Source organism: Hemicordylus capensis, chromosome 2 (assembly GCF_027244095.1).
Source record: "Hemicordylus capensis ecotype Gifberg chromosome 2, rHemCap1.1.pri, whole genome shotgun sequence".
In the NCBI taxonomy this organism is placed as follows: Eukaryota; Metazoa; Chordata; class Lepidosauria; order Squamata; family Cordylidae; genus Hemicordylus; species Hemicordylus capensis.
The window spans coordinates 302725442-302739687 of NC_069658.1; the positions used below are offsets into that span (position 1 = coordinate 302725442).

Consider the following 14246-nt stretch of genomic DNA (forward strand, 5'->3'; position numbering starts at 1 on the left):
GCTTTTTGTGAGCGACTTAGAGGGCATTTTGGGTAGAAAAGCCGCATTCACGATACAGAGATATGCAGACATTCATGCACATTCGGTGGCTTGATACCTCCTCTGTGTATTGAACTTCAGACACTGACTCAGTTATTATTCACTCCCAACTGTTTTGTTTTCCAGACACTACACAGAGTATTTTAAGACAAATACTATCCACAGGTAACAGAAAGCCCATTTAAGGCAATGGAAACAAGATTGTTTTATTTTACATAGCAGCTCTAGCTATCAGAGTTGTGGGACATGTTAGAGAGCAAAGAGTTAATCTCTAAACAAGGAGTTATCAGACGCTTAAAAATCCCTTCTGATTTGGAAATGGATCTGATTCATATAACTAGATGTGACTGTAGTTATTTGATGTGAGAACGTTTTGCACATGCTCAAAGTAACTATTTCACATTTCCCATAGCTGAGGACTAGCAAATAAAATCAGGTTCTGGGCTCTGTTGTGGAGAATGAGCCTTGAATGAAATTATTTCCATAGACCAAGGCCTTGAGGCTCTGTGGAAACATAAACAAAAACCTGTGAAGGACTTGGCTTCAAAAATAACATCGATTCTAAGGCCCTCGTCAGCAACTAGTCAGAGTCTATGTGTAAAGTAGATCTTACTGCACTGGACGCACATTACCAACAGTAGTAAAGTTTGTCAATAGCTAGATTGTAATGGCCATATGTTGCAATATATTGCACTGTAAAACTCCATACTGTTGGTAAAGTTGCAGACATTGAGATCATTCACACAATCAAAAACTGTGTTCTAGCTGGGTTTTGTAGCTGTACATTCTACCAAAAAGCTATTTTCCTCCGAGCTTGCTTCCACACAATCACTTCTACCCAGGTTTTCCTCACACTTTGCTTCTATGCAACCGAAAATTGGACACAGTTCCCAGACCTGGGTAAAATACAGTTTTTGATTGTGTGAATGACCTCACTGTGTAACAAATTCTGAACTGGTTTACTGCACAGCAACTAGAATAATTGAATTTAGTGGTGTTTTTTACATGAGAGGCTAACCATCATTTGGTTTTACTCAAAACCAAAAAATTGGGGGGTTTGACATGAAGATGTAAATACTCCATTGGACAGAATGTGCACTTGGTTTTAAAAACAGCTGTCTTCCATGTTCTATCTTGAATTTTTGTCATTCATGTGGGACAAAAATAGTGCAAGTGAGACTCAAAGAAGCTGTTTGGCACTATAAATGAAACATCTTAAATCAACCTATGGAACATGTTTTGAATAAACTACAACATTTGGGCAGAGGGGTGCCCCAGAAGAAGGTGGAAGCAAATGCTGAAATGCGTGGAGCATATTATATTTCCCAACAAATCTCTCAATTTCAAGCATACTTCTGAGACTTTGCCTCCTATATTTTCCCTTCCTTAAATCTAAATATTTCTCCCAACAGCTATAGCCTAATTAAGGGATGGCCAAGCATTATCCAAATCAGCAAGATATATTAGGCATGATGACTCACTGCAGTCCCATTAAATTTCAACAGGAATTACTCTGGATGCTACCCAATGACAAGCTTACGTTTTCAACTCTGTATATCATAGTGCTATACACAATCTAGGGCCAGGGGATTGACTGAAGCTCCCCAACATGTGCATGGGCTAGCAAATTCCCATTTGCCACTGTGCTGTGTGAAGTAGCCCTCGCCTTCATTGCAATTTTTATTTGGCAAGGAACAATTTGATGGATCCAACATATGGACTTGGATCCAAAGGGCCATGCATCATGGATTTTCTCACCCACCTTCCTCAAACTGCAGCATCTTGTGCTGCCCCACCCCCCCACCCCCCTCAATAAGCTGCTCCCAAAACTTGGGGTTCTTGGGAGCATCTGTGAAGACAGCACAAGGAGCTGTAAGGGAGAATTAAGAACAGCTTCAACAGTCAGTATTTGTTCTAGAGGGCTTTTTGAACCCCAGCCCTGAACCTGAAGTAAAACTCATTGCTTAGTGTTCCTAGAACTATGAAGGTACATTATGCAGCAGCCTCACTAGAGCCAAGCAGACATTGTTTGCTGCTTGGGAACCTTGGGGATTGCTGCCCTAACTGCTTTCATGGAAGCAAGGTGGTACAATACATGCCATTAATAAAAGCCCCAAGACCCACCCACCCCATATGACTCCAGCAGCCTACAGTATAAGAATCATTATTGGAGTGTACTGCCTTGTGAAACCATTTGCATGAACAGGAGCAAAAACCGCTTTCACAAAAAAAGGGTTTTTTTTATTATTCTTAGCAGTATTCACCTTGAAGGAATATGAGGGAAGCATACACTTTTTTTTACAGACAATATATAAACATGTTGTACATAATTAACAATAACTTAGTTCACTAATCCAAAAAAGTAAGCAAAAATTTTAAAAAAAACAGAAAATACTGCCAAATCTTTATGCTGATACAAGTACAAAATAACTTAAATCCTGACTGCGGTTCTTCTATGCTGCAGTGACTGACAATATATTGCACTTTGTCGACTGTGGACTCTGTCCAGCAAGCATCTCTGCTGTGCAGCCTCCGTTAATTTCAGTGGGGCTTGTGCAGGCTCACCCCACTGAAACAAATACGGGACTCTGCAGCAGCTATGCTGGATGGATTTCTCCCTTAACATCAGTAACTTTCCTCACTCTCTCATCCAGCCATTCCCATACTCCCAATCCTAAAGGAATTTGAATTGGCTACAAATTATGTAAAACGGTACCATAATTTAAAAGTTTCCCACACCAATAAAATAAAATAAAAAGGGAAAGGAAAGTTATTAACTTCGGTCTTGGTCAATTGAAAATGCAGATTTCTCCCAGGCAAAATTTATCTTTTGTTTGTATGCAATTACATCTACTTCTTTACAAAGTGCAGCTATATACGCCTACACTGACCAGAAAAGGGAGGAAAGCAGTTTTGCTTTGGATGCTTGGTCCTTCGTGGTTTTTTTAAATCAGATAGCTGAATTACATATTTAGGAAAAAGAAGAAGAAAGAAACCAATGCACACCTTTTTGTTTTAAGCAGACTTTTGCAGTTAAGATATAATTGGCTTGATTAAGAATAAAAACAGTAAAAAGCTTGTCACAGAGTTAAGCTTATGCAGTTTACATTATCAAACCCCTCTGCTCATAGGGGCATTTTTCATCAGAAATATAGCTAAATATGTACATCATATGTTATACTGGACCTTGTGATCATGAGAGTCATCAGATCATAACAATCAAGAGAATACACTTCACACTGGCAAGAGCTTTATTTTTCAGTTGTTTACATACAACATGGTATCGAAATGGGAGACAACTTTTTTTCAACACTTGATTTTCTTTAAAAATAAAAATATGTGCTACAAGAAACAGTCAGCATACCCCTTGTTCTCCCCATTAACTAATCACCTCCCCTTGCACAGTAGCTGTTGGTTTGCCTGAACTGTTGGAAGAATCTGAACATGAACATCTCTGTCTTTCCTGACTTGTGGATCTTTACACCTTCCAGACTGGGGGACCTGTTGTGACATGCATCCCTACAGATGACAAACTCCAGCTCTAATTGGATACAGTGATTTTTTAAAAAAAAAGTGGGGGGAGATTAACCAAGTAACATGTCTTGTATTTTGGGCAACATCTGCTGGTGTAACAAAGAAACATTGATCCTTTTGGTGGTGTTCAGCTTAATCAGGTTTTCTGTCTCATGCCTCAAGTTGGGTTGTGTATTAGACCCTAGGGCAAAAATCCACTAATGGAGAGACCACAGCTCCAGAGGAACAAAATGCTTTGCACGGCCAAGGTCTCAGGTTCAACTGTCTCAGAAAACAAAAGCCTTGCCTAAGACATGAGAGGGCTGCTATCACTGCCACTCAGAACAGACAGTACTGGCTTGGATGGATCAAGGGTCTGAGTTGGTGCAAGGCAGTTCACTATACCGCATTTGTTCATTTAAAACAGGCACTCCATACAAGACCACTGAAATGATTGGAGCAGTAATACTCTGGAGTTTGTGCTCCAATGAGAGTGATCTGGAGATCTGTGGTGCCCAGTGCAGAATGGTGGAAATTTTCAGCACATCAGCCTGAGCTCCAAAAGGGCTCGGGTTTGTACTTCTATCACATCAAGAAACAGAGGAAGGCGGCACAGAAGGGAGTAGTAACAGGAGTGGAAAACAGCCCTGCACTGGCCAGAAGATCAGAGAGTCTAGGACACACAGGATAATCAAGATGAGGTTGTGGTGGAACTAGACACATTTTCATAGGATTGGGTAGATTTGGAGTCAGGTGAGGCTCTCTGAAACAATGCAAAACATTATAGGAGGCTGTAAAGTCAAGTGTACACAGAATTTAGGTCAGTGCAAGGCTGCCATTCCATTATTGGACATCAGCACACAGAGAGAGAGAGAGAGAGAGAGAGAGAGAGAGAGAGAGAGAGAGAGAGAGAGAGAGTGTGTGTGTGCGCGCACACACACACAGTATAGGGATGCTGGGCAGGCAAGACAACCTGGTGTGCCAGTCCACCTCTTGCCACTCCCTACAGTCATCTACATGCCTAAGGACGTTTTATGGGGAAAACAGATTGACTTCCTGCATTTTACCCTCCAACCAATATAGGATTGTTCCCTATGGAAAACCTTTTAGGCATTTGTCCAGTGTATCTGTCTTTTTGTGGGGTGCTATGGTTTTAAACAAGATCTTCACATTGAGATAAAGACTGGAGAAATTATGTCAAAATAATCTGCACCTTGAGGCTATTGTAACCTATGTTAGAGCTACATGTTTCCTTCTCTCACACACCTGGCTTTCATAGTAGATTTTGTTTACTCTAATAGCAATGAAGAGAATCAAATGAGTGGCCACTAAGCAATTAAAAAGAGTTTTCAAAAAGGGTGGACATTTCCTTAAAAAAATAAAATAAAATAAAAAGATCCACAAATACATGCAAGGGTTTTGAAGCTCTTTCTGGAACACAAGAGCAAAATAAATAATGATTTTTCTGTGTCTGATTTGTTTTCTTAAAAAGTAGATTTTTATAAAGTGGTCCATTTTTTCCCCTTCCCCCCAAACAAAGTCCATGATAGAAATCCAGCATGGGCGGCTACCACTGAGTTTCCTCTGCCTTGGGAGGCTGCTAATCTCTTTACAATATTCACAGTAATTAACAAAGAGAAAGGAAAGCTGGCTCCAGCTTCTTCTACTGCTTCAGCCACCTTTACTTTCTGCTGGGACCAGCAGGTATCCTATCAAACAAGTGAGTTCCTCTTTCTCCTTTTACCTGAGGGGGCAAAGTGCATAACAGGCACCATTAAGCATTTCTGCAGAAGACCCATCATTGCAAAGTTTTAGTCCAGCACTAAAGAGTTGGACCATACTGGATTGAGATCCCCTTTTTCCTTCCTTCCCTACATTCTCTCTTCTGGGCAGAATCTTTCCTTGCTGTCATCTTAGGCAAAGCCCAGTGTTTTTAAGTTTCTGCTAGGGTCCTTGGATCTTCAGGTTCTATCCCATGGCTGTGACCATGCTGGATGGATGTGGATGTCCAAATGAGATGCTGGAAGATGGGTGAATGGGGGTAGGTGTTGGTAGGATGTGTCCAGAGTGGCTGAAAGGTGGCAAGTGCCCCATAGGTGTCATGTGGCCAGCAAGGGCGGCAGCAGTGAAAGGAGAAGACTTCTCTTGCATGCACTTGGAAAGTTCCTCAAAACACTCAGAGCCTTTCTTGCTCTTCTTGGACTTGTTGGACATTTTCCTATTTCTGGTTTGAATTCCTTCTTTTTTCATGGTGAGAGGCCTGTTCACCTGCAAGAAATGAGAAAATCAGGCTCATGTAGGCAAAATGACCTTCTTGTGCAAAAATAAAAATATTTGAACAGCCCCCAAGTGTTTCCTGGATATAAATCATTTCCAGGGCGGGAGTGGGGCGGGGGGAGAGCACATCTCTGTGCAAATTTTGTTTATAAATGTTATTTGTTTAATGAAGCCACACAGAAAAACCTCAGACACAAAAAGCACATTGGACTGAATCTAGCAGCTTCCAGCCTTCCTTTCTTTGGGCTTGCCCTTAACCTTCATTCATTTCCTAATTTTAAAAAAATACTTTGAAATAATGCAGCACACATGCTGTCCCAAATTCATTTCTAAAACTGGAGTTTGGGGTGTTTTAAGGGAAAAATTCCACCTTCCACTATTTATATGTTCAAATATATAAAATGTTTCAGTCTTGGAACTGATCTGAGCTTTTTATAAGCTTTTCACTAAAAAAAAAAACACCCCAAAACCCCGACCTCACACTTTTATAAAGATACCCCACTGGGATTAACCTTTACATTAATCCATTTCAAATGTCCTCTGAATTTCTGAAGAGAGACAGAGAACCAAACATACTTTAGTTATAACCAGGAGCTGTAACTCTATTTTGCCTAAATTACCCACGCTTTAGAAGCCAAGCTAATACATTGTAATGTCACTGAACTCAGCATCACTATGCCAACGAAGAATGGCTGGGTCTTCCCAGGGGAACCTTGAAGAGCTTTTTTTTCTTTTTAAATGACCCTCTGCAACGAATACAGGGCTGATGGACGCCATGCAGTTAAGGCATCAATCCCAGCTAAGCAAGCAAAAAGACACAAGGTAAGCAAATACTCACATTGTGCAATTTATAGTAAAGTCCACAGGCATTACAGACCGGGTCCCCATTTGCATTACGTCGCCATAAGGTGGTGGTGGTTGTCTGGCAATTGGCACAACATGTTCCTGCTCTCCTAGCTGCTGACTAAGTAAAGAGGGAAAACATGTTGAAAAAGCTGCTCTTTCAATGGATGGAAAACCGCATACTTTTATTTTATTTTATTTTATTTAACCCACCAAGGATTTCATCGAATATATAACACAAGACCCCCAAACATTTTTTTTCTGTCTTCTTTGCTGGGATTTAAACATTTTCTTTTGAACATGGTCGCTGACATGATGGGCAGTCATACGGAGCTGTAAGGCTCCACTCGGGGCTTATGTGGACTTGGAAGCAAGCCCTGATGATGTTCGGAAGCAGCCGTTTCTCAAGAAGCGTTGCCGCTGTTTCTTCCATTTGCAGCTATTGGAATAAATGTGGTCACACTGTGGGCAAAACGGCTGCTTCGGAACAGCATCGGGGCTTGCTCCTGCGTTCACCTTACCACTCTGTATGATGGCACGTTATGTAAGCCATTAGCCTGCACATAACCCTAAGGTATGATATGTGTCCCAGAGCCAGTTTGTGAAACAGACGGGTGTCATTTTATTACTCTAATGTTTAAACATGTTTAGAATTTAACATGGGATATTTTTCATTTCTGAAAGGGCTGCACCCCAAAGCTCAAAAGTGAAATGTGAAGCACACACTGGCACCCAAAACAGCAGTGTTTGGTGTAAGAGAAGCAGTGTAGATTCTCAGCCCCTGGCCCTCATTCTCATCCTTTGCATGCACAGAGCTGTCTCTCCAGCAAGCTGAATGGGTAATTCAACCAGTGCAAGAGGTCCATGAGTGCACCAGAATGTACATGGGCCTCTAATGTAAAATAAATAAATAAATAAACTATATACTGGTTGTTTATAAATACATCAGAACCAAGGGCCAAACTAGACATGACAGGGAAGACACGCATTTTATCCACGTCTGCCCAGTTCACATGTGGAACATGTGGTGGAGGGAATTGAAACCCTCCTCCTCTGCCTCAACCCACTATGCTCAGGGGTATAGCTATAATTGAGAATATGGGTTCAAAGAACCCGGGGCCCCAGCTCCTGAAGGCCCTCCAGCTCCACCCCTCCCTAGTTTCTTCATTATCTCCCTCACTCCAAGGGTCCACCAGGAAGGGGGTGAACATGGGCCCCATCTCCCCTAGCTACGCCCCTGACTATGCTCCATTGCTTTATGCAATTTTCTTCTAGCCCATCTCATTTCTGGGATCAAGAACTAGATTGGGAGAAATATGCTTTAAGAAGCATTGCACTGTGTGGTAAGGCAAAGGGTGGGTTTCACTCCCCTCCCCCAGGTGCTCCATTTCATGTAAAAAGGTAGACCACCATCCCACTCTCACTTCACATATGAATGGGTCAGACATGTGAATGGCTGCCCCTTCACCTCCATATCCAGATACAAACTTCGTGGTAGTAATACGACAGTAGAAACTTATCCCCAGTTCTCATTTTCCTGAACTCCCTGTTTCTTTTAACTTAACATTTCTTGGATTTTGGGTAGTACAGCCATTTCAAGATATATCACAAATCCCAGTATGTCCACCAAACTCTGTTTCAACAAAGGTACTCTGTCCTCACCCATCCCTCATGAAGCAATATGTAAACGCAGCCCTGTATAAATGTCAGTTATCCACATTTCTGATCACCCAGGTCACTTGAATAATGAGACTGTACTGTTCTTGTCCATGTGTTAAATCCAACAAGACTGCATTTAGTTCTATACAGGACAAAAAGAATCTACCTTGGCTATAATTTGTAACCTGAGAGTTTAGTGTATTTCGGCAACTAGTCAATGCAAACTCATTGCTTTACTTAATGCTGTGATGCTAAGCATTTTGACTTATGTATCTGTCTGTAACATAACTGTAAAATCAGGATTTGTAATGCTGCACTGGTATGGAACTGAAATACACTCCATTATAAGCACTTATTAAGATGCTAGTATATTAGATCTTAGTATATGGGTGACATATAGCTCTAGTATTTGATTATAGCTTTCACTAAAAGATGTAATTGGTAAGTCATTGTTTCTTTTTAAGCAAAAGGTGGAAAATGAAGCTGGCCCTTAAGATTTGCTAAATACTTAACAAACCAAATTTCAGCCTTGCACCAGCATCTGCTGACTTGCTGACTAACCACTATTAGTTCTATTAGTCTATGCGTTCAAGCACTGCAAGACTGTGGTTTTGTTCAGCTTAAATAACTGTGAAGAAAGCCAAGATTATACTGGTCTATGACAAAACTTCTGTGGATTCCAGTAGGGGCCCTGTTTTATAACTTTGCTTGGCCCCAAGGAAAAGACCGAATTTCTCAACATGAAAGCAATTTAAGATTTACATGAACACGAAACTACTTTTTTCTAGTTTGGCACTTGGCTGGGTGGCCCATAACCCTGAAAACAATGGGGTCATTTCAGAAGGGTTTTTTTTTGGGGGGGGGGAATGCACCCTCTCATTTAAGAAGAAATTCTTCAAACAAAGGGTTCAAAGGTATTCTGCTCCAGGAAATATTTTCAAGATTCTACATTTGGAGCAATTTGAGTGAGACTGGGAAATATAGATTTTTTCTTTCTCCAGATATGCATAAAGCAAAGGCAATCTGGTCCTCAAAAGTGTCCCACAAACTTTGACACCATCAGAGAAAAATGGGATCCCTTATGGCTCAGTCTGACATTGATCTCATTTCTACCAGTCCAACTTCCTCATGATTTCTGAAGCAGCCACAAAATGGTGTAGTAAGCAACTGTCCACTGCATCCACAATACTGTGGTGGATTCTAGGGCAGAATGGTATTCTGTATTTACCTAACTACACAGCGTACAAACAGTGCTCCATTCCCTACTATCCAGTCTCAGCTTCAAGAAGACTAAGGATTACAGCATCCTTAAAGAGGAAGATAAATGGTTCAGAAATGGATCGACTATATACAGACAACTATCACTGATTCTCCAAGCTTTAGCTTCCATTTAGCAGAGCTGAACACATCTGCCAATTCTCACAATTCAGGATTATAGTATGTTTTTCTTTAATCTCCAGATCTCAGAATTGAGATATTACAGAAATACAGTGACATTAATTTATTTTTACAACTTCTGCTGCTAAATTTGGTACAAAGAATGTGTTGGGGACTTCAAGGGCGGGGAGATGAATTGTAACTTTTAAAAGGACAAAAGAAAGTTAATCTAGCTGGTAAGCACCTTCAGAAAACAAAACAGAAGCTAAAAAGGACCCTTTAAAAAGTAAATATCACTAGTGGTAGCCCTACCAAGACAAAGGAAAGCCACTTTAGGTGGCAGATCTTGGGTGCAATTCAGTACAACAGAGCAGATTGCCCTGGAGTGCCCTGAATGGAATGGGAGCTCCACAAGAGTGTGATGGCAGAAGGGGTACATGCAACATTTGGATTTTGTGTGTTAGGCCCCAAAATGTCTTGGGCTCACCCTGATGACATTATTCCATTAACTGGACAAGTTTTCAGAAGCTCCTTATGGGAGTTCATTGGGTCTGATCCAGAGAACAAGGAGCCCAGGAGTAGTATCTTAGCTCTGACCAACTCAGTACAGATGTGGGAGAAAGGGGATGCTCTCTTATTTCCTCACTCTGCCCCACTACCGAATCACCACTATGAGGAAGGAGAGTCTGGCTGATTGTATATGTTGTGGGAAGGAGAGAGAAAGGCCAGCGAACTGAGGCCAAACAATTGGTCCCTCCTGCTCTTACAATGTTGCCTATAAGATGATCAGTGCCACGAGAAGCCTAACTCAGAAACCCTTCACAGTGCCAATCAGTAATTGTTGGCGGGAGGATGCTGGAGCCTCCTATACTTATTTAAGCTGGGTGTACAGGCTAATTGCTAGATGCAGGCCTCCTCCACTACCACACATCATGAAGCCCATTGTGGCTCCATTACAGCAGATTCACATGCATATCCTCATCATTGGACCAGAATCACTGAGATCATTCACACAATCAAAAACTGTTCTATCTGGGTTTAGGAGCTGTGTGTGCTCCCAGTTTTTGGTTGTGTGGAAGCAAGGTAAGAGGAAAACCTGGGAAAACCAAAAACAGCTCTCAAACCCGGGTAGAACACAGTTTTTGATTGTGTGAATGACCTCATTATGTATTTGGAACAAGGCTACAGCCTTCTGATATGGTCTGTCAATAGCACTCCAATTTTTATCCAGATTTCCAAACTCTGCCATGTTTGAAAGGTCCCAAAGGATAAGGCAGCACTACATTTTAAAATTATCCTCATTGTTACAGGACAAAAGTGATGATCTCTCAACATTTATGGATTGGCAATCTTATAATATTGATCAAATCTGAAATTATCTGGCCCCATTTCCAAATCCAACAAGTGAAACAATATTTTAAAAATTAAACACAAAAATCTTGGAACTTGCTCCCCAAAAGCCATTGCAGTGAGTTTAAAAACCTGCAGTCTCCCATCAAACATTTGCAAGCAGAGAACTCTGTTTGCATATTTGAGATGGTTTATTGATACTAGACTCTGCCGCTTAACTCTGTGGCCTGTCCCATTTAGTCTGGCATGAAGTTCAGCCTGCGAGAGATGATAATGTTACACTGTTGTCTTAACATTTTGCTAGACATGTCAGTCACTTCAGAAGGAAAGCAAGTCATTAAGGAGCTTGCCCTGTTGAAATTCTGACTCACAGCCGAAATCCTGGGTATCACAAAGCAGTATTAGATAATTAAAACTGCTCTGCCTGCCACTTCTTGCCCCAGCATAAATGACCCCTCCCAAATGGTTTGGAGATTTTTAGACCCCCACAAATAAAACTGCTTTAAAAAAGAAAAACTATTTATTATTCTTAGCATTTCTTTACACAGTATTTGTAGAGCGGAGTGTATTAGCAATTTCAAAACAGCCAGCCTGACTAGCATGCCTTGCCTATAGAAACTCTTTTAAGCTTTTAGAGTCAGGAAACAGATACACAAAGTTTCCTTATCTTCAGATACAGATATCCGGATAGGAAACTACTACCAGAAGCTTAGAAAGGACATTTTTTTAAAAAATTACTCAAATGAAAATACAAAGTGTAGGTGACTCCATGGAAAAATAATCAGCTCTTTAAAAGGGCAATTAGAGGATTGCCTGAAAAGAGAACTAATGTTAGTTTTGCCATGGAATCTGTGACTCTGAAATTACTCTATCAAAATAATTACTGAGCAGATAGCAATGGCTTTGAGTCATCTGATTTTATTTTTTTAAAACTTTCTGCTTTGGATCACTTTTTGTACTTGTGAGCTGTGAGGGTGTACATGACTAACACTTTCAGTTCCAGTGTACTTCTGAACTGTCCAAAAGGTCAAATGAATTAAAGCTGTCCTTTTGAAATAAAAAAGGGACAAAATGCAGCCAGAGACACAAACAGGCAGGCGCAAGTGGGCACCCACCTTCAAGCAGGCAGAGATCCGGAACCAAATAAGATAGATTATATATAAAAGAAGAGAATCCACTAGTGTACCTTAATGGCCAAGAGACTTAGCTGAAAACTCCTTGGTCTGAACCTGACCTCTGCCATGAATTCACAAATTAACCTTAGGCAAGTCACTCTTTCACCCATATCTGCAATATATGAATAAAAATTCTGACCTACCTCACAGGATCATTGTAAGGGTTAAAATAAAATAATGTCTTTGAAATGTACCATTCAAAGGCAAAGTGTACCTACATGTACACATCCTGAATTGCTATTGTTCTATACCTTGGCATGTAAACTGCTGTGGGTAATGTTCCTAAAATCTGTCCCTAGGCTATGGCAAGGCCATGTCTGTGTGATACGGATCTCTTCTGTACAGCGCAATGTCCAGATTCCATACAAGCTCTGAAGCATGGAGGTGGGTCAAGCTGCCCCCACTCCATCATACGCATGTGTGTGGTCCCATTAAATCATTTAGCCCCAACCTGGTACAGAAAGAGACACCTACCAGTCTCCGTTTAGGTTTAATGAGAGGTCGATTTTGACCGTTCATTTTGTGGTAGAGCCCGCAGGCGTTACACAGATAATGCCCGGTACCGTCTCTTCTCCAGAGAGGGGTGGCAGTAGCTCCACAGTTGACACACTCTCTGCCTTCTAAATGGAAACACGAAGAAACCGGATTTCTTTCTTTAAAAACAAATTCACAAAAGCTTTTTGCACTGTCCTTTTAGGCATATTCCAGAAATCAACACAGCACATTATTCAACATTTTAAAAAGAGAAAAGACATCAATGACAACCAACATCTATAGTACAAGAAATGATTCTAGAGTAGTGTAATGCATATTTCAAACAGCAATTTCTTACATGGTGAATAGAAAAGCACTGTGCCAAAAATAACTTTTATCATTTCAGTCACAACATGACAGAAAGTGTTGAGCTCTACTTCTCTTACAATTTAGTCTGGCTCTATGGCCAGATAATATTTTAGGCTGTTCTTTGGCCCCGAGATCTCCTAAGAAACGTAAAGTAGAAAGAACAATAATCTCATAACCAATTTATATAGGAACATAGGAAGCTACCATATACCGAGTCAGACAGACCATTGGTCCATCTAGCTCCGTATTGTCTACACAGACTGGCAGTGGCTTCTCCAAGGTTATAGGTGGGAGTCTTCCTGAGCCCTATCTTGGAGATGCTGCCAGAGAGGAACCTTCTGCATGCAGATGCTCTTCCCAATGTAGCCCCATCCCCTAAGGGGAATATCTTACAGTGCTCACATATAGTATCCCAGTCAAATGAAAACCAGGGTGGATCCTGCTTAGTAAAAGGGACAATTCATGCTTGTTACCATAAGAACAGCTCTTCTCCCTCTAAAACAATTTAGAATCATTATCTACACTAAGTGACAACTCCTCAGCCCACATAGTCCCAAACTTTCTCCTGTGGATGTTATACTCTCTAAAATAAAGCAGAGAGAGTTTGAAAGTAAATATAGATTCTAAATAATTATCTGTGTGCGTACGTACACACACAGAGACATATTATATGGGGAACATAAACTCATTTAAAGAGTGTTCCTGAATTCACTCAAAAGTCAGCTTTTGTTTCTGTGCTTCACATTGTCATTAAAAAAATTATAATTTACAATGTAAACTCCTTGTTATAGGCTTATTCATATTATTTCCTTATACATTTACTGGCTATATATTATTATAGAATGGCCTGACTTTAAAGACTCCAAAATATTTGCCTGCTTGCTCCTAAAACTGGAGGGGGAGGGTATTTATTAAAAGTTCATTTGTTTGAGGGCAAGTCTGGTAGGACATACTTTTAACATAGCTTATGCAAATCATACAGTACTATTTAATGCAGAGGAAATACACTTTGGCCAGTAACTCGAGCAGGCCATGCTGAGTTCAGCAGTGTCTATGTCTCCTTTAATCTATGGAGTGGGTGGTTTTTAAACAGTACAGGCTGGAGTGAAAAATGAGGGAACTCTGTGAAGTTGAGTTCCTAGCTTTTGTCCCTCCTCGGGCAGGAAGCTG

At 40.8% G+C, this 14246-nt stretch overlaps 1 protein-coding gene across 9 annotated transcripts in view; it reads right to left on the reverse strand.

The window, feature by feature from the left end:
* Positions 1-2258: 2258 nt before the first annotated feature.
* Positions 2259-14246, reverse strand: part of GATA2 (GATA binding protein 2) — a 33917-nt gene continuing 21929 nt past the window's right edge. For 7 of the 9 annotated variants that reach the window (XM_053300959.1, XM_053300962.1, XM_053300960.1 and 4 more), the window contains 3 exons: positions 12708-12886; positions 6668-6793; positions 2259-5820 (listed from right to left, as the gene is read on the reverse strand). In XM_053300959.1, the coding sequence (XP_053156934.1) occupies positions 5521-5820; positions 6668-6793; positions 12708-12886 (605 nt within the window). In that variant the 3' untranslated portion in view covers positions 2259-5520. The remainder of the gene's footprint in view (positions 5821-6667; positions 6794-12707; positions 12887-14246) is intronic. The other 2 variants (XM_053300963.1, XM_053300966.1) reach the window with 2 other exon arrangements.